Here is a 24,053-nt window from a genome sequence, read left to right as displayed (position 1 = left end):
ACTGATGTTTTACACATACCTAGCATAACTTTCTCACTGCTTCAATTTATAAAGCCCAAGATCTCATAATTATACTCTTAAGTATTGTGTTACTCTGCCAGGAACATGCAAAAATGTATCACCCAGATCTCTTTCGTCTGCTCATCTAGCTGGTTCAACACATTCTGAGTAAACGTACCTCATTATGTTGTGTACTTATCTGCATTGCACTTCATTTCCATAGTTCAGCCTACATGCAAATTTTGGCTGGGCTCTTTTTTAGTTCTTTGCGTTAACAGTGGTGATAGTTTTCTTTATCATTGACCAGACTGGCTGTGTATTGCCGAACCTCTATTATTAGATTACCATGTAATAAAATCCTAAGACTGAGCTACTTACATGTGATTTTGACCGTTTCTTCTTTCCAGGCGAGTTGGAATTTTGAAGATCTGCTCTGCTGGATAAAGACTGCTGTCTATATTCTTCCTCTCGTTCTTCTAGTTTTCTTTTTTTTGTCTGGCTAAGTGGAGACTTGATTTGACAGGTACTATCTTTCAGAGGTGTGGTACCAGTAGTCCTTGCAATTGCAGCCCTCGAGAGAATCATTAGCGTATGTGCAGCCATACTAACACTGTTTTCACTTCCTGTTTCACTTGCTGGGCTGCATGCTGGTATGTCTGGTGTTGTTGGAGGTACCATTACCCTTGGTGATGCCTTCTCATCTCCAAAACCTTTGTTGCGTGGAGTCCGTTGAAAGTCTGAGCAATCATCCGGTCCTTCATGTACGTTAGAGCCTGGTGTCCTGGGCACAGCTAGGTCAGCATTACTAGTTTGTTTTGGGGCAGGGCTTTGCCTCTGCATATCCTGCAGCATCTCAGCCGCCTGTTTAGTCAGTGTGCTGGTCAGGCTAAAACTATCACTTTTATCTGGATTCCTTTTCGAAGCAGTTTCTTGAGAGGCTGTAAGAGCAGTGGTTCCCTTTTTGCACTCTTGCTGAGATTCAGGAATTTTATTTATGCCATCCTTGTCTGCGATGGTAGTTTGAGAATTAGGTCTCTCACTTTGAGAGCTTTTTTTTTGCATTTGAATATTTGAAAGATCTGAAGTTTCTCTACCTCTCTGTCTAACCTGATCCCTACTTGCCTCATTTTCCTTATTAGCTGTTGTTTTATGGAGTGAATCATAAGATGGGCCAGAAGATAAATTTTTATTTTTCTCTGATTTCCCCTGTATTTCCCTCCCTTTATTAACCCTTGTATCTGTCCTCTCAGACCTCTCCTTGTGCTGGGAACTAAAAAGTCTGTCAGATTGATTTATGTTATCTGTACGATTTTCTTTTTTCTCTTGACTGGTGTTAGACTCCATTTTGGGCTGGTCTGATTCTGTGGCAGTTGCATTATCAAAGCAAAGTACTCGTCTATGGCGCTGAGATTTCAATTTTGAGCTTGATGCATTAGGTATCTCCACTGGGTACTCTCTTGATTTTCCTAATTGGTCTACAGGAATATTCGGGTCTGAATTTTCACTCCTAGAAAATAATTCAAATTTTGTATTATATGTTGCAGCTTTTATCAAAGAACATAAATCACGGAAGGCAGAAATTATTTCCCTGACCTTCTATCATGCTCCGCCTCCTCTTAAACAGAATAAAATTCATCACATTTCTACTTCTCTTTAGCTCTAAAGAGGTCGTACGGGCTCAAAACGTTAACTCTGTTTATCTCTTCGCAAATCTTGTCAGACCTGCTGAGTTTTTCCAGCATTTTCTATTTCAGAAATTATTTTGTATGCTTCACACAAGGAAGCACTTTATTTGCACTTGCTTTCTTCCCAGATATTTTGGGAAAGAATAGATTTTCTTTTAAATTTGAGGAAGAATCAATTTCCTTGAATCCCACACCAGCTGCTAAGCGGCTAAGGGCAGATCAGGCAGAGGTAAAGTGCAAAGAGAAACTGGAAAAGTGGGCATATGCCGACAATTATATGGTGATAGTTCAATCCTAATAATCTCACCAAGGGGCAGCACATAGATGAGAAATAGGATGGGCCCAAGAGGAGATAATCAGTGATAATGGTGCAGAAGCAGGAAGAGAAGTCATGGCAGTGATACTTTGGCTATGGTTAGTTAGATTAGAATGGAGCCAGGTGAGAGCAGTCCCCACCTATCTGGACACTGGAGAGGAACTGGAAGAGGATGGTGTGGTCAACTGTGTCAAAAACTGTAGACAGGTGGAGGAGGATGAGGGGACAGTTTACAGTTGTCACATTCACATAGGATGTCACACTGAACAAGGGTTCAAAAATAATATTATTCTAGAGAACCAACCATTCCAATATACATTATTTTTCCCCAATGTCTCAAAAGCTCAAATAGTCTGACCTTAGTAAGACTGAATCCAAAAAGAAATGAGAAGTTTTTGTGCTCAAAGTAAGGACGGTAACACTGAGGAATGACAAATTTTACGTTAGGCATTCAGGTGAAGTATATCAAGTTCAGCAGTTAGGTGCAGAGTAAAACTGCCTTTGTAATAACACGGCTTAGCCCCAATCTCAAAACACACTCCACAACGAATCAATGAGGCATCTTTTTCCATTTCCCACACCAGCTCACTATAAGTCCTCAAACAAAGTTTGCCAATTTACTGCCAAATTTAGTTTTGTAGACCCATTTCTATTAGGAACTGACTGAGGCATAGAAATTCACTTCACACAGATTGACTATAGTCATCCGAAAGAGGAGTTTTTCAAGCCATCATTTTGGGCACAGTTTGTACTCAAAGGCCATTAAACCAACAGTCATGAGTTGGATAGGATAGACTGACATCAAAGTGAAAGTTTCAGCTCATGAGTTGAAATGTCTGCTTAATATTTTATAAGAATACCACCTACAGTGCTAGAGGAATATATAAATCAAATTTGCTTCAGCAACCTATGAGAGATCAGGCCTTATAATTAAAAGATCAAAAACTACAAATCTAAAATAAAAATGGAAACTACAGGAAATACAAAGCAGGTCAGTTAGCATCTGTAAAAAAAAAAGCGAGTAATTAATATTTTGGGTTTGTAAACTTAATTGAGTAGGAGAACAAAAACAAAACAGATATGGTACAGGTGGAAGAAATGGAGGGGGATAAGGGAGAAAAATCAACAGATATGGCAATCAGAGAGTGAATAAACAGAGTGAAGAGCTTGCAGGCCCCCAACATCCCTAGATGCTCTTGAGAGGGTGGTGGTGAGCTGCCTTCTTGGACTGCAGCGGTTCAAGGAGGCAGCTCACCACCACCTTCCCAACCGCTACTAGGGATGGGCAATAAATGCTGGCCCAGCCAGCGAAGCCCACGTCCCATAAATGAATTTTTAAAAAACACATGACATAAAAGATCCGAGAGGTAAATGTGAAGAAGTAAAAGGCCAAAAGAATGAGCAATTAGTGTACAGTGAAGAGCTACAGAGAATCCCTCACAAAGTGAGGAAAAAAAATTTGGTGGGGTGGTGGAGGATGTTGGGGGTGGGAGAGAAAAAAATGCACCGTAAATGCAGATGCGAGATTAAAATGGCAAATGTCAGCAAACCACAAAGGAAGGGGCAATTCTGGATTTAGTTTCAGGAAACAAACTGGACAAGTGGAATGGATATTATCTGGGAGAATTTTGGTGGTAGTGAGAAATAATTCAGCTAGATTTAGTGTGATTATGACAGACCAAGAGTAAAGTTTTAATGGAAAAGCAAAATACTGCAGATGTTGGAAATCTGAAATAAAAACAGAAAATGCTGCAAAAACTCATCAGGTCTGGCAGCGTTTGCGGAGACAGAAACAGAATTAACGTTTTGAGTCCATATGACTTTTCTTCAGAGTAAAAGTTTTAATTTGGGGAAAGGCTAATTTTATCAAGTTGAAATGTGATCTGGCAAAAGTGAACTGGAAACAGGGTCAGAGCAGTGGGAAGTATTCAAGGAGATAGAGGGTGCAAAACAAATGTTCCCAGAAATAAGGTGGGTCTCTCAAATTGAAACGGCACTGGAAGTCAAAGAGCATGCAGAGTAGGATAAGGCAAAAAAAAAGGAAGGTTATGTCAAATACTGAGAGCTCAATAGTGCAGAAAGCACGAGGATAAAATTAAAAAGGAAATCAGAAAAGCAGAGGGCATGAAAAAACACTGGCAAGTAAAATCAAGGGAAACCCAAAAATATTTTACAAGTACATAAAGAGCAAGAGGTTAACTAAGGAAAAAAGTAGAACTGATTAGAGAACAAAAATTAACTTATATATGAAGGCTTTCTTATTGTATACTTTCACAAAAAGAGGGGGATGATGCAGAATTGATGTTAAGTCTGGCTGGTGTAAACATAGCGAGAGGAAGTATTTCAGGGTTTACCACCTTTGAAAATGGATAAATCACCACATCCAGATGAAATGCACCCCAGGCTGCTAAGAGAAACAAGGAAAGAAACAGCAGAGGTTCTGACTATCATTTTCCAGTCCTCTAACTACAAGTGTGATGTTGGAGGACTGCTAACATTGTACTGTTGTTTAAAAATGGAGAAGGGGGGGGTGGGGAGGGTGCAAATTATTAGAAAAAATCCGAAGGCCAGTATAAATCGTAATTCAGATAAACGCGGATTAATCAAGGGCAATCAGCATTGATTTAAGGGAAGGCTGTGTCTGACTAACTTGGCTGAATTTGTTGAGGTTGACAAGGAGGATCGATAAGGCTAGTGCATTTAATATTGTATACATGGATTTTAGCAAGGTACCACATGGCAGGCTCATCAGAAAAGTAAGAATTTAATGGCAAGTTGAATCCAACATTGGCTCAGTGGTAGGAAGCAAAGAGAAATAGTTGACGGGTGTTCTTGTGCCTGGCAGGCCATTTCCAGTGGTTTCTGCAGAGCTTGGTAATAGGACCATTGCTTTTCATGATATATGATCAATGATTTAGACCTAAATGTAGAGGAACATGACTAAGAAGTTTGCAGATGATACAAAAATTAGTGTGGTTGATCATGAAGAAAACTAGCCTGCAAGAAGATATCAATGGACTAGTCAGGTGTACAGAAAAGTGGCAAATGGAATTCAATCTGGAGAAATGTGCAGCAATGCATTTGGGGATGGCAAACAAGGCAAGAGAAAACACAATAAATGGTAAGATACTGAAAAGGCCAGAGGAACAGAGAGACCTTAGGGTGTATGTCCACAAATTCCCAAAGATTCCAAAAGGAGAGGTAGATAAAAGTGGCTAACAAGGTATACAGGATAGCTAGAGTACTGTGTCCAGTTCTGGTCACTGCATTACAAGAATGGGTACTAGAATGGGGACAGAAGAGATTCACAAGCATGTTGCCAGGATTTGAGAATTTTAGCTATAAGAAAAGATTCCATAGGCTGGGGCTGTTTTCTTAGGAACAGAGGAAGCTGAGAGAAGATTTAATTCAGGTGTACAAAATTGAGGGACCTAGATAGGTCCTATTTCCCTTAGCAAAGAGATTTAGAATAACGACAGAAAGATTAGAGGGGAGTTGTGGAGAACTTTTTTCACCCCATGGGTGGTGACGGTCTTCAACACACTGCCTGAAAAGGTGATAGAGGCAGAGACTCTTGTCACATTTAGAACAAAAAACCTAAGTATAAACTTGAAGTGCTGTAACCTATAGGGGTAAGGACAAAGAGCAGGAAAGTGAGATTATGTTGGATGCCTGTTTTTCAGCTAGCATAGACACAATGGACCTCCTTCTGTGCCATACATTTCCTGTAAATCAATGTTTAAGATCCGCCAGCCCGAAAAGGGAAATAAAAGCAGTGCATCCCATTCTTTCTCCTAAAAACAGATGAACTCATAGCAGTGCTACATATCAATCCAGCCATGAGATAAAACTATGCAGGAATTAGATTTTGGTCTCTTGCCACAAAGATCTGAAGCCTAGGTGAAGCCAATATTTTGAACTGTTCAAGTCCACCTGCCCAAGCATCATTTCTAAACAATAACTTTAACAGCATACAGAATGACATATCAGTCATTCTGGTGTATTACCTGAGAGGCCGAGAATTACTTTGTGTGATTGATGGATCTATTGAAATGAAAGTGCCAATAACAGACGACGGTCCTAGAATACAGGACAATAATAGTAATTAATTTTATCAATTTAGTGTAATCCAGGGTAACTATTTAAACAAAAATGAGAAAGCAAAACACCAACTTACTTTTTTTTTCCACATTTATATTTCTCCAAAAAAAAAGGAACAATTAATATGAAGAATGAAGGTGCCCATTACCAAACCATATAAAGCTCTTCTGTGGTACTAAATTACAAGAGTCTGCTTTCAGCCACCACAATGGTGAGCATTACAAATAGGCGTTCCAGGATACGCAGATGTTTTATAAATTGTAAAAGCAGTTAACTGTTAAAATACCATTTAATTATTTGCTCATGCAAAGTAACAAGCAGGAAAGAAAGTGTGACATTTAAATAGCTAGGTACATTGTTTGTCAAATGAATTTTTTTTGCGGTGAATATAATTCATAGCCATTTCTTTCCGTACATGCTAACCTGCATTTAAGGTGCTTGGCTGAACAGCTAATTGCGGTGGTTTCCTTGAAATGGGAAGTTTGCTGAATCTGTTACACTTTTTGCCAAGTGATGATGATACTGGCATACGGAGAACCTGGTGGAAATAAATAGAAAATTGTATAACAAGTTCTGCAAGTGGCGACTGACATTTATGCATTCCACCTTTAATCTGGCAGAAAAAGTTATTCCTATCCCTTATGTAAAGGTCTGGTGTACCATGCAGCCATCCTGTCCCAGAGGTGAATCGCAAACTTGCTACTAAACTTCCACCAATGCCACTTCACATGATAGGCTCCAAAGAAATGCACACCAGACCTGGGGGATGGCTTGTACTTTTCCCCTCTCTTTCTCTGCATGGTGTCACTTCATAACATGGCTTAGGTCAGCAATACACCACAGTAAATTGCAAATGTGAATCCAAGTATTTAATAAAGAATAACTGGTTTCCAGTTCAAGTATGATCAGCAGAACCTCTCATTATTTGAATGAACAGCAACAGTGGAGCAAGGAATCTAAACATTCTGTGCATCAACTATTAAAGAATGCCCAGATCCTAACTTACACCAAAATCCATCACTCTCGTACTGAAGGACCAAGATTAGCTCCCAAACCAGCAGTTTGCATCCCTGAGTCTAAATCCCTTCATGGCCTTGACCCTCCCTGTCTGTAACTTCCTCTACAACCCATCCACCACCTTAAATATTCACTCCCTCTGCCATCGATGCACAATGGCAGCATTGTATACCATATACAAGATGCACTGTAGCAACTCACCAAGGCTCCTTCAATAACACCTTCCAAACCTGCAACCCCTATCACCTAGAAGGACAAGGGCAGCAGATGCATGGGAACACCACCACATGCAAGTTCCCCTCCAAGTCACACAACATCCTGACTTGGAACTATATCGCCACTCCTTCACTGTCGCTGGGTCAAAATGTGAAACTCCCTTCCTAACAGCACTCTAGACATACGTACATTACATAGACTACCACGCTTTAAGATGGCAGCTCACCACCAGCTTCTTAAGGACAATTAGGGATGGGCAATAAATGTTGGCCTAGCCAGTGATGCCCACATCCTGTGAAAGAATAAAAAATAAGAATGCTTTACCACAAATAGCTGTTGAGGCAGAGATTATGACATTGTTTAAAATGGAATGGTACAATGCACCAAACAGCCTTTGCCTGCACTGTAATTTCCCTGATTCTGTTTCACATACAACAGAATCAATCAAGTTCTCAAAGTCCCAAATCAATGTACAATTATCCTCAACAAATGCAGCAGCTCCTCAAAGTCACAGATTATGTACTCCAATGTAGACACGTACAGGATACATATGAACTGACCTGTTGGGGCGACACTGTGAATGAAGTTCCATTATTTGGACCCATTATTGAAACAGGAATCATTCCCATCATTCCTTGCAGCACTGGCTGGACAGGGGATGTGATAATAAAAGTTGACCCTGAAAAATGTAACACATTTAACTTTCAGTAACAGAATAAGTTAGAAAACCCCAAGCAAAAGGTTACAAACATACATACGCATTAGGAGTAGGCCACTCAGCCCCTCGAGCTGGCGCCACCATTCAATAAGATCATGGCTGATCTGATTGTAACCTCAACTCCACATTCCTACCTACCCCCCGGTTGCCGTCATATAATGAGCCACTAGGGTTAGTGGCCAGATACCATTCAATTTGGAGGTGGGAGGGAAAAACATGAATGTCATCTTGGGTTACTCTGTTGCCCTTCACTGGAGACAGGAGATACGGCTGCTCGTGTGGCTGTCCTCTATCATAAGAAATAGTGAGGGAAGGGAATAAATATGTATTTTCAATTGGCATTTCTCTTCTATAAACACGGCACCTTGAGCAAACCTAGAAAGTGGCAGTCAGCCACACAGACAAGAAAACCACAGGTTCAATCTCTTTTCTGTAACGTATTAGCTGAAATTCAACTCGTCTCTCTTCTGTATCGAGTTAACTGCTAGAGCGTCAGTTTTGAGTGTTGCTGTAACCACTTGCAAAGACAATCAGAGAGGGGAAAGAAACGTCATGGGCAGAATTTTGCCCTCAGATGGCGTGCAGACCCCACCGGCTCGGCGGCGGGCAGACAGCCAATCCCTGCCACCAAAACGGGGCCTGCTGCCATTTTGCGCGGGCGGGCCAATTAAGGCCCGCCCGACAGGAAATGCTATGTGCTTCCTGTGCGGGGGGGGGGATCCCCATCTGTCAAAGTGCACTCTTTTGCGCACATGCGCACTGCTCCCTGAGGCAAAGTCCTGTCTCAGGGAGATTCGTGAGAAGTAAGTAAAGTCTAAAAATAGAAAAATTAACATGTCCCCCTCATGTGACAACGTCGCACGAGATGGGATATGTTAATAATAAACACACAAAATTTATTACATTTTTAAAAAACGGGCATGAAACTTCATCCCGCCAGTGGATGAAGTTTCATGAATAATCTGAAGCCCGCTGGGGCTCCTGGCCTGCCCGCCAGCCTTAAGCTTGGACGGGCAGGTCTTTAATTATCTCAATAATCCTGTCAATGGCCTCAATTGGCCACTGACAGGTCGGCGGACAGACAGCTGATTTTGCTGTCCGCCTGCCTTCCTAAAAATTTAAAGGGACCGGGATGACATCAGGGGGACCGGGATGACGTCAGGGGCTCCTACCGACGTCACCCCGCGTCATTTTCCCCTCGGCAAGAAAGCCCCGCCCTCAAATCGCCGAGGGGAAAATCCTGGCCCATGTAACTGTCTCCATTTGCTCTGCTAGTTATACTAGTATTCCATCGCTTGCCTTTGCATCAGCTGTTTATGACACCAGCTACTCAACAAATATGTGCCCAATATTGTATTAATTCATAAAGTTGGGTAGTACAATACACTAATGGAAAAAAAACATGCTGGCAATATCACAATAACAATCATGCATGAAGTTGGAAAATTTGTTGACAGTATTACAAACATGTCAAAAATTTGCAATTTGAGTACAGCCTTATCACCTGCACCTTGTGAAAAACTTGAAGATACAGGCTGTCCCACGGTAAAAACAGTGCTCGGCCTTGGAGGGGTTGATAAAGCTTGAGGAACTGATGTCGATATAGTGGTGGAAGCAGAGCTGCTTGGTAGCATTAAGACATTTGTAGAATTTCCTCGGTGGTCCAAAATAAATGTGCTCCCATTATTTGGTTCCTCTCCCTTCCTCAAAGATTGCCCTGCAGAATCTTGCACACAAGTTGTTATCAGGACACCGTTGGACTGCCCAAACGTGGTAGCGGCAGGCAATAGTTGAATAAGCCCAGTGTCTTTTGATAGGCTAACTGGATTTTGTGACAACAGAGTACCATCAGTCTGTGGTATATTAATGGTCACATTACTTGAGGTAACGCTTTGTGCAGGCACAGCTTCAACTTCAGTTGCTGCAACATTCTGTTCACTGCTTTCAGGCTCCTCTGCCACCCCCAAACTATTTGTAGTACTTTCTATTTCTTCAGTACTTACACACTCATTGCAACTAGGATTGGTTTCAGTAACAGCAACATTATTGCTACTTGACAAAGGTTGGCTTAATCCTTTGCCTTTTAAGGGTGTACCACCTGGAGAGGACAATATAATTGTTGGTACATTTTCATTTGTAATACTAGACACAGCATTACTTAATTCTGGATCTGATGAACACTGTTTGGGATCATCACTAATTATTATCTTGAGAGTTACAATATTTGTGGGATCTACTTCCATGGTGCTGGAAGGTTCAGCATTTGACATTTTAGAGGTGGAAATAACATCAGTCTTTGCAGAAGTGGCAGTGAGGGGTGACTTAGACGCCACGTTAGTTGAAACACTTTCAGCTGCAGCAGTCAGGCCTGAAGTAACAAAACTCGGTTGAAGGGATATAGCCTTAACCTCAGAGTTCGATTTAGAAGAAGCAGAGGAAGAAACTGGCTCTGCTGGATCAGGCAACTCCACTTCAGAAGAAACGGTGCACGTATTAATTGCTCCAGATTTAAGGGAGTTTGCTGAACTAGAGCTTACAGTGGAACTATTTGATGCTTCAGGTACAGTAGAAACAAGGACATTGGTTAAAGAAGGGCTTTTAGAAATTTCAAGCGCGTGCATGGCATTTTCCTGATCTGGCACTGTAGTTACTGAGGAGTTATCAGAGTTAACTGATAAGGGCTTTCTTTCATCCAGAGAAGCAGGCTCACATACAGAACTTTTCTGTACTACAAAAGTTGACTGAACCGATGCTTCAGAACAAGCTGAAGGTGGTATAGTACAAACTATAGTTGCAGCTTTATCACTTGTCCTTGTAACACACACAGTTTGTGTTGCTGGCTGTTCAGCTTTTTTCTGACTTATAACTGCTTTTGACTTATTATCATAAAGTGAAGACTTATTAGCTTCTGCAGCAAGGCCATTTTGACATGTCAATTCGGATATTGATTCTGCTTTCCCGTTGTGATTAGTTAACTCTTCAACGCCCATAGGGTCCTCACTGAGCTCTTGTTGCGTAAGTGGAGACAGTTCTGCCTTTTCATGATAAATAGATGATGACTGTGCTTCAATCTCCATTTCAGCAATGTTCCCAGCTTCTTGACACTCTGACATTGCTAAAGTAGTTGTGTGAATAGCAGCAACAGATGAAGGAAGGTCAGATACAGAACTGGTTTCTCCATGGGTCCAACAGCTACATTTGGATGCCTGGCTGCTGGTCGTCTGACTATCCATTGAAAGCATGGGTCTGTTTACATCAGTTGCGTTGAAGGTCGAAAACATTTGATTATCCTTTTTTGTGCATTTTGTAGTAGAATTTGATTCTGATGATATTTTATTTTTATGCATTGTCCCATCAGCTTTGCTTTTCTTCTTATAGCCGCTTGACACTTTCTCAGAGGACATTGAAGGTAAGGACACTAGGAAAGCAAAGGAAAAAAATAAACAAAATTACATGATTTGTAAACATACTACAAAATGTATTACAAATAGTTTAAATGTTACACTCATCAGTGAGTAAAATTATGCAATTATACATTGAAGGTAATGCATTTAGTTAAGAATTTTTGATACAAATCCACAAACATGTATTTGATTTTATAAATTAACAAAACTACAACTCACCCAATTCCTCTGTTTGATAGGTGTTAAATACATCAGGGAATGCCGAACTTGCACCATTTTCTATTATTTCCAAGTCTTCTTGACTGCACTGTCCATGATCACCGTCTTCACTCCTTTTGGATTTACCTAAATTAAACAAATTTTAGAACAGATAAAATACAAATGTACTAAATTATAAACACAACCCTAGATATAAATTTAATCCCAATGAATGAAAGACTTATTTCAGAACCAAAATGTACAATTTCTCCAGTTACCACCTTAGGGGAAAAAAAAAGTCAAAATACCAAAGATTTAAATCATAGAATGATACAGCACTGAAAGAGGTCATTCAGTCCACTGTGCCTGTGCCACCTCTGTCAAATAGCTATCCAATTAGTCAAATTTATCATAAGCTTCCTTCTTCTGTCTCATTTTAATGTCTTCAGTTATCCTAGGGAGCTGTATCTTGGAATGTCCTTCCTTTCCTTCTAGTGAGAATGTGTCCATTCTGTATCCAAACCATCTTCTCTCTGATGATCTCCCATTGTTCATTTACTGTTTTACCTGCCAATCTTTGATTCCAATCCACCTGGGCCAGATCCCCTTTCAGCTCACTGAAATTAGCCCTCATTAGTTGAGTATTTTCACATCTGAGTTTTCCTTGACCTTTTCCATAACTTCTCTAATCTATTGTGTTTACTGTTTTCCCAAGTACTCCCACTGCAACTTGCTCCACCTGCCCTACTTCATTCCCCAGAATTAAATCCAGCACAGCTTCCTCCCTGTTTGGGCTGAAAATGTACTAATCAAGAAAGTTTTCTTGCACACACTTCAGGAATTCCTCCCCTTCTTTGCCCTTTACTTTGTTATTTTCCCAATCTATATTAGGATAAGTGACCTCCCTCACTATCACCACTCTGTAGTCTCTGTCTTGCTGCAATGTGCCTGCAAATTTGCTCCTCTGTTGTTCCCACTATTTGGTGGCCTACAGTATACACTCAGGAGTATAGTAACTCCTGCACTGTTCATTAATTCTAACTAAATGGATTGTCTTTGAACCCTCAAATATATTATCATTTTCTGGTGCTGTAACAGTATCTCTGATCTATATTGCCATTCTCTCTCCTTTATTTCCTTCCCTAACTTTCCAGAATTCCTGCATTGTATCCAGGAATATTAAATGTCCATTCCTCCCTTTGTTTGAGCCACTATTTCCCAGATATCATAATCCAATGTGCCTGCAGTTCAGCAACCTTGTTTACCAATCTATGCATGTTCATAAATGCAGAGAGTAAAGAGAATGTACAAAACCCATAGAACATCAGCAAAAGCATTTTTAATCTAAAATTTGGTACTCTAATTAATGCTAAAATACCACGGTTATATGCATTCAAAATTCCATTTGGTGAGTTCCTGCATTCAGCAAGATGAGGAATATTGAACTGGAGAATATAACACTTTCCCCAAATGTCTAAATTAATGACCGTCTGAAATTAGAATAAAGCCCTACTTTCCATATAGTATTTTGAGCTTTATTAATAGGGACATTGAGTAAGAGTAAGGAGGTCATGTTGAACTTGTATAAGCACTAGTTAGGTCTCACTCGGAGTACTGCGTCCAGTTCTGGGCGCCATACTTGAGGAAGGATGTGAAGGTATTGGAGTACAGAGGAGATTCACAAGAATGATTCAAGGGATAAAGAACCGTAACTATGAGGATAGATTGGAGAGGTTTGGGCTGTTTTCCTTGGAGGAAAGAAAGCCGAGAGGAGACTTGATAGAGGTATTCAAGATGTTGAGAAGTATGGACATGGTAAATAGTGAGAAGTTGTTCCCACTCAAGAGCATCAAGAACACAAGGGCACAGATTCAAAATAATTGGCAAAAGGAGTAAACGTAATGTGAGGAAAACTTTTTTCACCCAGAGAGTGGTTAGAGTCTAGAACAAACTTCCTGAGAAGGCGGTGGAGTCATGTTCAATTGAGGCATTCAAAAGGATTGCTATCCGAAAAGAGAGAATGTGTAAGATTATAGGGATAAGGCAGGGGAGCAGGACTAGGTAGAATGCTCTTTCAGAGAGCCAGTGCAGACTCGATTGGCTGAATGACCTCCTTCTGCACTGTTAAAGAAGTTTTAAGAACTCAAGGATTTTCCACATCTCATTAGGCTACCAGGAAACAGGTCTCTCAATTTGTTTTTTGCACATTGACAGCATTTGCAAATACATTAGTTTCTAATCTAATCTTAGAATCTGAACTGAAATCTGGTATAGTAATTTATAAACTTTTCCAGCAGAATATGATACAGTGGCCACACTGCACAAAACCCCTCTAATAAATTGGAATTGTCTAGCTATATTGAAGAAATGCCATGTCTCTTGTCCTAATATGCATTTATAGTCATATCCTTAAAAGAACCTTCCGACAGATTTCAAACTGAATACTGGCCAGAAGGATTGTATCCCAGGCTGTTGAAGAAAGCTAGGGAGGATCATTTTCCAATCCTTACTAGATGCACGCGAGGTACCAGTGGATTAGAGGTCTGCGAACACTGGACCATTATTTAAAAGGGATGCGATGGATAGGCTAAATAATTATAGACTGGTCAGTCTGACTTCAGTGGTGGGCAAATTATTAGAATCAATTCCGAGCCACAGGATAAACTGTCACTTAGAAAGAAACTGCTTAATCAGGGATAGTCAGCATGGCTTTGTTAGGGGAAGGTCATGTCTTACTAATTTAATTGAATTTTTAAATGAAGTAACAGAGAGGATTGACGAGGGTAGTGAAGTGGATATTCTCCACATGGATTTCAGTAAGGCAGATGACAAGGTCCCACATGGCAAACTGGCCAGGAAAGTAAAAGCCCATGGGATACAGGAGAATGTGGCCAGTTGGATCCAAAATTAGCTCAGTGGCAGGAAACAAAGGGTGATAGTTGATGGATGTTTTCGCAAAAGTGGTTTCCAGTGATGCTCCAGGGCTCAGTGTTGGGTCCCTTGATGTTTGTTGTATATATTAATGATTTGGACTTAAATGTGGGAGGCATAATTGGGAAATTTGCAGATGACACAAAAATTGGCTCTGTAGTTGCTTGAGAAGAGGATAACTGTTGACTCCAGAATGACATCAATGAGTTGAGTGGGTGGAAAAGAGGCAATTGGAATTCTAGCCAGGAGTCTAAGGTAATGCATTTGGGGAGGGCTAACAAAGCTAGGGAATACACAATAAACAGGAGGATATTGAGAGGGGTAAAGGAAATGAGACACTTTGTGCACGTCCACAGATCCCTGAAGGTGGCAGGACAGGCGGATAAGGTATAGAATACAAAAGCAGGGATGTAATGCTGGAACTGTATAAAATGCTGGTTAGGCCACAGCTGGACTTTTGTGTACAGTTCTGGTTGCCACATTACAGGGAGGACATAATTGCTGTGGAGAGAGTACATAGATTTACAAGAATGTAACCAGGGTTTAAAAATTGCAACTATGAGGAAAGATTGGGTAGGCTAGGGTTGTTTTCCTTAGAACAGAAGAAGCTAAGGTGTGACTTAATTGAGGCATACAAAATTATCAGGGGCCTAGATAGAGTAGACAGGGATGCCCTCTTTCCCTAGTGGAAAGGTCAATTACCAGGAGGCACAGATTTAAGGTGATTGGTAGAAGGTTTAGAGGGGGCATGAAGAAAAACCTCTTCACCCAGAGGGCGGTGGATGTCTGGAATTCAATGTCTGGTTTGGTGGTGGAAGCAGAAACCCTCAACTCATTTAAAAGGTACCCAGATCTGCACCTTAATTGCTGCAAGGTGCAAGGCTACAAGACCAGGTGCTGGAAGGTGGAATTAGAACATGTGGCTTGTTTAATATATTTTCTTTATCAGTCAGCACAGACATGATGGGCTGAATGGACTTTCTGTGCTGTAACTTTTCTATGGTTCTAATATTTGTGGTTGCTATTGATTGGCTGCAATGAGAAGTTGTATTCGTTTGCACAAAGACTTGTACCAAGAGAACCTTATCTGCTCTGATCAAGTTCATTATTAATAGATTTTTATTGAGCATAAATTTTAAAAAGTGTATACTTTTTGATGGGGCTTGATACAAACCATAATCAAAGAGATCAAACAAAGCCTGAAATGCAGGGTCTGATTCGGTCTGCTCCAAGATATCCTGGATAGCTTCATCGGACATATGGACTTCATCCTACAAAAAATAAAAAGGGCATTTTATTTAAGATTTTGACTTTGTCTAGCTTGGACTATGGATATACTTGGCGCCTTCAGGAACATATGAAAAATAATAAAATAATTTGTTTTTTTTAAAATTAAAACCAATATTTTGTTTTCTTTCCCTGCTTTGAAAACAATGTTCCTCTTTTCTCTTTCCACTTTTTCACCATCACCCACTTGTGCATAAATATTTCTCAGCATCAAAAATCAAAGCCTAAGCTGCTGAACTGAATATAACATTTGTGTTGGCTTAAAGATCTGTCTATTCACTTTGAAGAGCTTTGTTAGTGAAGTGACATTACAGATGTTCTTAATCTAGTCATTCCAACATTTCTGTAGTTGTAAATTAAAGGAAAACATTTTATAGCTGCATTGAAATACAGGTTATCTTTTAAAAGCTAAGTGGGATTTCCAATGCACTTTGAAAATTTTATTTTATTTATAAAAAGCAGCAACAGCAAAGTTACTACTTTTTCTCCGAACACATCAGGTAGGATTTTCTGGCAGGCATTGGGACCCTGATGTTGAGCCCATATGGGGGTACCACCGAGCCCGCTGACACAACCTTCCAGGAGACGGCCTAATTGGCTGCCTCTGTGATCAGTGTCCGATTAAGGACAGCAGGCAGGCTCCTGATGTTGCAGGTCCAAAGAGGTCTGCAGCCATGTCAGATTGGAAGCCCTACCAGGAGTCACAGAGTCAGGTAGACGCTGCCCAAGTTGGCAGACGTGCATGAGGGTGCTTCAACATGGAGGCACCCTTGGTTGCTTGCATTTTAATTATAAATTAAAAAGGCTCGAAGCCAGTCAGGCCATCAGGTTGGTGGGAAAACCTATTCATAGATGAGGATCCCTACAATCCTGTCATTGGGGATGCAATTTTCTAATGGGCTCTGAGCTCTGTTGGCCCCTAGCCTGCCACCGGGAGGCTGACTCGATTGAGCCGGCGGCCTTTACACAAGGTGGGGAAGCCGTTTTGATGTCAGTAAAAGACCAACACCAGCACAAACTGGCCCCTAAATGGAGCCTTAATTGGACTAATTGGCTGCCTCCCTCCATGGTGTGGTGTCTGACCCAATTTCCAGCCCACCCCAGGAAAGTCCCTTGGAAGCAATAATGCGTCAAGGAGCTGTCTGATGCAGCTCACCCCTATTTTCCTAGCTCCCCCAGCTTCCAAGGGGCCAGGAAAATCCAGCCCATCATTTCCACTATACGCACAGAAAGGTCTTGTCCCACAATAGTTATTTTTGACTCTCACCATATTTAGACTTCCAGGCATGAAGCCACATCTTACTATCATTACTAACGTGAAAATATTTTTTTAAAAATCCAAGAGCATCCATCCCATGTTTTGCTGAATTTATTGGCAAAGTACCATGTTCATGGCCCAAATGTTCAGACACAAGTTGCATTAAAAAAAAATTAGACAGTATACCACTCAATTATGAAATAAACTTTACCCCAAGGCCGAGGATCTCATCAATGGACTGCTCCGGTAATGAAGTACTATTGTCTGGTGGCTTTGAAGGGTGCCCAGTACTAGTCTCGCTATAAAACAAAAAAGATGTTGGATTTAACACACATTTGAGCTGCTTTATATTATGTGCAATTGAAGCTACTGATGACTTTGTCAATCCCGTTTACAGAAGTCTGATTCACAGTTGGTTAAATTTTACAGCTTTGGATGAAATGTTCTTATAATACAGATGCCATCGGAGTTTCCAAACCAAAATCTTTGTGGTACATTGTACCAAAAGAATGTGCAGTATGGAGACCTTCCCACTCATTGCACCCACTGACCCTTTGGACTCTGCCAGTGGAGCAGCTCTCACCACCCCTCTACACATTTCCCTCCAGAATGTCTGTTCACTTGTGGACAAGGCTCTTGCTGTGAATGACTGGATCAATATCATAGCCTTTATGGAAACCTGGCTGAGGGTTGATGACACCTTCCCCCTTCATGACGCCTCCCCTGCTTGGCTGTATATTCCACCACTCGCCCCATTAAGATCATTACAGTGGTGGCATGGCACTTACCACAAAATCACACTTTGGTCTGACCCCTACCCCTCTGACACTCTTATGAGCATCTCATCTTGTTCCACCCCTCTCATCTCTTTTAAAATCATAATTCTGTACCGCCTGCTAAAGTATGTTAAAAATGTTATCACCAAGATTTCGTCACTGCTTTCTCCTCAGTGCCTGAATAGAAAGGCCTCTCATCCCCGGTGATTTCAACCTCCATCTCAACTCATCATGCTCTCTCTCCTCCAAGTTCATTGCCTTCTTATCCTCCCTGCATCTCTCTCTCCATGGTAAACCCATATTCACAGCCACCCCCTTGACCGTGCCATCTTATGTGCTCTCACTACCCCCATAGTTTCAATTACAGATAAGGCTATCTCTGATCACTTCCTTGTATCACTCACCACCCAAATCCCCATTCCTCCTTGTGTCCGCCCCTGGAAAAAAAAACTATCCCCTAATTCACTCATAACTGCACTTTCAAAATTCCAATTATCCAGCCTTTGGCCTACCATTCACCACAACATTTCTGCAGCTACCAATTTACTCAACCTCACCCTCACTTTCACCTTTGATATCCTAATCCCCAATAAAAGCACGACTCTGTCCCACCCCAGCCATTTCCCCTCACCTCCACTCCCTTAAGTCCAAGGGACACATACTTGAAAGGATTTGGCAGTTTAGCCATCCACTGCCAGATCTGGCTGGACCACTTAAAACATTGCTTTCGTTTGTTAATAGTGTTCACTATTCCAGGATCATCCTGGAATGCGAAGATAACCCCTGGCTTCTTCACTGCAAACTGTTTTCATAAACATCTCCCTGTCTCCTCCACCCTCATTTCCAACTAGTGCAAGGAGCTCATGGATTTCTTTGACACTAAGATCAAGGCAATCCGATCAGCTGCCTTTGCCCTGTCACTGCTTTCTACTAGCCTACCTGGCTAAACTTCCATTAATGCTTCTACCTGCATCAGCCCTGAACTTGCCTCCTTTTTTTTCAGTTCCCACTAAACTGCTGATCACCCAACTTCCCCATCTGGCCCCAGGTTAGCTGATATTGTAAACAGTTCTCTCTCTCTTCAGGTGTTGTCCCACTTTCCTTTAAATCTGCTGTCATCAACCTGCTTTTCAAAAAACCAACCCCTGACCCCTTGAGCCTTGCAACCTACTGTTCCATCTCCAACCTCCCATTCCTCTCCAAAGTTCTTGAACATGTTGTCACCTCCCAAATCCATTCTTTTCTGAAACATCATGTTTGAATTCCTGCAATCAAATGTCTGTCCCTATCTACCACAGCACCAAAATGGCTCTTATCAAAGTCACAAATGATATCCTATGCGACTGTGACCAAGATAAATGCTACCTCCTCGTTCTTCTTGACCCGTCTGCTGCCTTTGACACAGTTGACCACGCCATCTTCCTCCAACATTTCTTCACTGATGTCAAGCTAGGTGGGGCTGTTCTCACATGGTTCCATTCTTAGCTATCTAATTGGAACCAGAGAAGCACTTGCAATGGTTTCTCCTCTTGCTCCCACACCATTACCTCTGGTGTTCCCCAAGGATCTATTCTTGGCCTCCTCCTATTTCTCATCTATATGCTGCCCCTTGGTGACATCATTCAAAGGCACAAAGCTAGTTTTCACATGTAACACTGATGACATCCAAGCTCTACCTCATCACCATCTCACTCGACTCCTCCACTATTGCTAAATTGTCAGGCTGCTTATCTGATATCCAACACTGGATGAGTAAAAATTTCCTCCAATTAAATATCGGGAAGACGGAAGCCATTGTTTTCGGTCCTTGTTCCAAACTCTGTTCCCTAGATACTGACTCCAACCCTCTCCCTGGCAGCAATCTGAGAATAAGCCAGTCTGTTTGCAACCTTAGTGTCACGTTCGAACCCAAGATGGGCTTCCAACCTCACATTCTTACCATCACTAAGACTGCCTATTTCCACCTCTAACATCACTTGACTTCGCCCATCTCAGCTCATCTGCTGCCGAAACCCTCATTCATGCATTCGCTACCTCTAGACTCAACTATTCTAATGCACTCCTGGCTAGCCTCCCACATCCTACTCTTTGTAAATTTGAGAACGCCAAAAACTATGTTGCTTGTGCTTAACTCACATCAAGTGGCTCAATGATCTAAGCAATTCCCAGTCAAGTAAGGTCCAGATTTAAAATTCTCATCCTTGTTTTAAAATCCCTCCATGGTCTTGCCCCTCCCTATCTCTGTAATCTCCTCCAATGCCACAACCCTCCCAGGTACCTGCACTCCTCTAATTCTGGCCTCCTGTGAATTCCCAATATAATCGCTCCACCATTGGTGGCCACGCCTTCAATTGCCTAGGCCACAAGCTCTGGAGATCCCTCCCTACAACTCTCTGCCTCTCTAAATTGCTTTCTTCCTTTAAGACACTCCTTAAAATATACCTATATGACCAAACTTTTGGTCATCTGACCTACTATCTCCTTGTGTGGTTCTGTGTCATATTTTGTCTTAAAAGAGGTAGCTAATGAGATAGATGTGTTGGTGTTACTTTTCCAAAATGCGCTTGATTCTGGAAAGGTTCCATCAGACTGGAAAGTAGCAAATATAACCCCTCGATTCAAGAAGGGAGGGAGCCAGAAAACAGAAAGCTATAGGCCACTTAGCTTGACGTCTGTCATGCAAAAGGTGTTAAAGTCTATCACTAAGGAGGTTATATAGATGGGCGTTTAGATAAACTCAAGGTAATCAGGAAGAGTCAGCATGGTTTTGTGAAAGAGAAATCATGTTTAACCAATTTATTGGCGTTCTTTGAAGGGGTAACATGCGCTGTGGATAAGGGGAGCCTACAGACATACACTGGGCTGTGCTTGGATTTCCAGAAGGCATTTGATAAGGTGCCACATAAGACATAGGAGCAGAAATTAGGCCACTCGGCCCATCGAGTCTGCTCCGCCATTCAATCATGGCTGATAAGTTTCTCAACCCCATTCTCCCGCCTTCTCCCCGTAACCTTTGATCCCCTTACCAATCAAGAACCTATCTATCTCGGTTTTAAATACACTCAATTTAAATACACTCCACAGCCTTCTGTGGCAATGAATTCCATAGATTCACCACTCTCTGGCTAAAGAAGTTTCTCCTCATCTCTGTTCTAAAAGGTCTTCCCCTTACTCTGAGGCTGTGCCCTCGTTTCCTAGTCTCTCCTACTAATGGAAACATCTTCCCCACGTCCACTCTATCCAGGCCTTTCAGTATCAATGGGTTATTGCAGAAGATAAAAGCTCATGGTATAGGGGGTAACATATTAACATGGATAGAAGATTGTTTTCTGCCAGCAAGCCAGAGAATGCATAAATGGGTCTTTTTCTGATTAGCAGGACGTGGTGAGTGAAGTCCCACAGGGGTCTGTGCTGGGGCCTCAACTTTTTACAATTTATATCAATGACTTAGATGAGGGGAACGAAGGCATTGTAGCTAAATTTGCAGATGAGACAAAGATAGGGAAAGTATGTTGTGAAGAGGACATAAGGAGGTTGCAGTCGTATTTAGATAGGGTGAGTGAGTGGGTAAAAATCTGGCAGATGGAGTATAATGTGGGAAAATGTGAAGTTGTTCACTTTGGCAGGAAGAATAAAAAAAGCATTGTATTAAGTAAATGAAGAACGACTGCAGAATTCTGAGGTTCAGAGGGATCTAGGTGTTCTACTGCACAAGTCACAAAATGTTAGCATGCAAGCACAGCAAGTAATTAAGGCGGGTAATGAAATGCTATCCTTCATTATGAGTGGAATTGAACATAAAAGTAAGGATGTTATGCTTCAGTTATACAGGGCATTGGTGAGACATCTTGAATACTGTATGCAGTTTTGGTCTCCTTAGCTAAGGATGCAAATGAGTTGGAGGCGGTTCAGAGGAGGTTTACTAGATTGATACCTGAAATGAACAGGTTGTCTTACGAGGAAAGGTTGGACAGACTGGACTTGTTTCCACTGCAGTTTGGAAGAGTGAGGGGTAACTTGATTGAAGTAGATAAGATCCTAAATGGTCTTGACAAGGTAGATATGGAAAGGATGTTTCCTATTATAGGTGAGTCCAGAACTAGGGGCACTGTTTTAAAATTAGGAGATCGTCCTTTTATGACAGAAATGAAGAGAAATTTCTTCCCTCAGAGAGTATGCGACTTTGGAACTCTCTGTCTCAGAAGGTGGAGGAGGCTGGGTCATTGAATATTTTTAAGGCGGAGGTAGATTGATTCCCTTGCCTAACAAGAATCAAAGATTATCAGGGGTATATGAGAATGTGGAATTCGAAACACAAACAGATCAGCCATGATCTTATTGAATGGCGGAGCAGATTCAAGGGGCCAAATGGCCTACTTCTGCTCCTATTTTGTATTTTCATATGTTTGTATATTACATAATGCTCCTGTGAACTGTCTTGGAACCTTTCATTATGTTAAAGGGACTATATAAATATAAGTTGTTGTTGCTATGGAAGTTAGAAATGGCACTGACAAAACTATGGTCATCACTAAAAAAATTACAAGTCCAGTTTGTTGCAACATAAAGATTTACATTACCTGAACATAACTTTATTTATATTTTCTGCAAGTTTTTCCAGTAGAGATCGGTCTTTCAAGATTTTCTCTCTGGCATTTTCAATTACTCTTTGCTGCAAAAAAAATAAAGACACTAAAATTCCATTCTTAATTGGCATTCTATATAGTCTAATTTAAAAGGACAAGTTATCATTTTCCCATGAAGGAGGGTATACTCATAGTTGCGCTTAATTCTGTTTTTATTTGGTTAGACATGAATAAGCAGTGAGTGGTTCTTTTTTCCATTCTTGGGACATGGGTGTCACTGGAAAGGTCATTATTTGTTGTCCGGCCAAAGTTAACCTGAATGGTCACGATGGTCCCTCTTCTACAATTCAATGGCTTGCTAGGTCACTTCACAAAATGATTAAGAGTCAGCCAATTGGTCACATGTAGGGCAGACCAAGTAAGGATAGTGATATTTAAACAATATTGACAGCTTCATAGGTGACTTTTTAGTATGGCCAACATATTATTTCCAATTGTGATTAGCTGCAAAAACCTAGGCCAATTCCTTTCCCTGTTCACCCTTTCCTAGCTGGAATCAAAGTCACCAGTTCAGTTGACAGCAAGACTGACTGAAGCTAACTAACAGCATATGGTAGGGCCTGAACCATAGACTCTTTGATCCATATGGTTCAATACCAGATTATTCTGTATTTATCCACCAACTACTAGGAGAAGCCAATAATATAAGGTTAACCATTTTAATAAAGTTATCTTTCAATTTAAAATCACTCCCAGCTGCCTTCAGGAGTTTAGTAGGGGACAGACAGCATTCAACTTTTGCAAAATTACTCAACTCCAAAACAGCAAGAGGAATAAAGTAAAACTCTTCCATCAGTTATTAACTCCCGAAATCTTCACTTGGTAGGGCAGAAGCACAAGCACGACCTCAGGACTTATAAATGTCATTCTGCGGAAGTTGGTATTGGATGGAATTTCCTCCTTTGCAGTTCTATGTCCTCTTTTGAAAGTCTAACTGGCTATGCTTCTCCCTCAGGCACGCCAGCTGAATATAAGTACTTGACTGCATCACCTCAGACTTTAGGATAAGCAGAATTATAGCAGGCAAAGCAGTCTTTGGACACTTGTCTAGTCTTGTACTTACTGGAAAACTTTCAACAGCAATTTCTACTTGGCTTTCTTCCACTTCATTCTCCACACTTCTAGAAGTTGAATTCTGTCCCGATACAAAGCTACCTCTTTTGCGAGGGGAATCACTAAAATCAAAAATAAATCAAATCTTTTACGAAGTCATTAATACAGCTCAAATGTACAGCATACCAAAATTATAAAGAAATGCAAGTTTCTTCAATGTAGGATAGAATGGCATTAATTGACATGTCAAAGTTAACGATTCCAGCTGTCGCTCACCAGGACTCTGGGGCCTGGAGTATGGCTGTGATTTTTAGGTGCTAACCTGGCTTGTTCTTTGAAGTGCAATGTTTAGATATACCCTGTAGGAAGTGACATGTGACAAACATGAAATAGTTTTGTCTTGCATTGGTCTGATAGTTGCCACTTTAAACCAGGCATAATATCTTG

General features: G+C 41.1%; 1 protein-coding gene across 3 annotated transcripts in view; it reads right to left on the bottom strand.

Moving 5' to 3' along the window:
* The window catches only part of npat (nuclear protein, ataxia-telangiectasia locus), a 42,067-nt gene that overhangs the window by 3,613 nt on the left and 14,401 nt on the right, over nucleotides 1-24,053 (bottom strand). For 2 of the 3 annotated variants that reach the window (XM_078545497.1, XM_078545499.1), the window contains 10 exons: nucleotides 23,617-23,728; nucleotides 22,488-22,579; nucleotides 17,343-17,430; nucleotides 15,761-15,857; nucleotides 11,677-11,802; nucleotides 9,558-11,471; nucleotides 7,896-8,014; nucleotides 6,526-6,640; nucleotides 6,009-6,081; nucleotides 379-1,507 (listed from right to left, as the gene is read on the bottom strand). In XM_078545497.1, the coding sequence (XP_078401623.1) occupies nucleotides 379-1,507; nucleotides 6,009-6,081; nucleotides 6,526-6,640; nucleotides 7,896-8,014; nucleotides 9,558-11,471; nucleotides 11,677-11,802; nucleotides 15,761-15,857; nucleotides 17,343-17,430; nucleotides 22,488-22,579; nucleotides 23,617-23,728 (3,865 nt within the window). The remainder of the gene's footprint in view (nucleotides 1-378; nucleotides 1,508-6,008; nucleotides 6,082-6,525; nucleotides 6,641-7,895; nucleotides 8,015-9,557; nucleotides 11,472-11,676; nucleotides 11,803-15,760; nucleotides 15,858-17,342; nucleotides 17,431-22,487; nucleotides 22,580-23,616; nucleotides 23,729-24,053) is intronic. The other variant, XM_078545498.1, reaches the window with a different exon arrangement.

Source organism: Cetorhinus maximus, chromosome 7 (genome assembly GCF_964194155.1).
Source record: "Cetorhinus maximus chromosome 7, sCetMax3.hap1.1, whole genome shotgun sequence".
In the NCBI taxonomy this organism is placed as follows: domain Eukaryota; kingdom Metazoa; phylum Chordata; class Chondrichthyes; order Lamniformes; family Cetorhinidae; genus Cetorhinus; species Cetorhinus maximus.
This window is presented reverse-complemented; position numbering and strand designations above follow the sequence as displayed.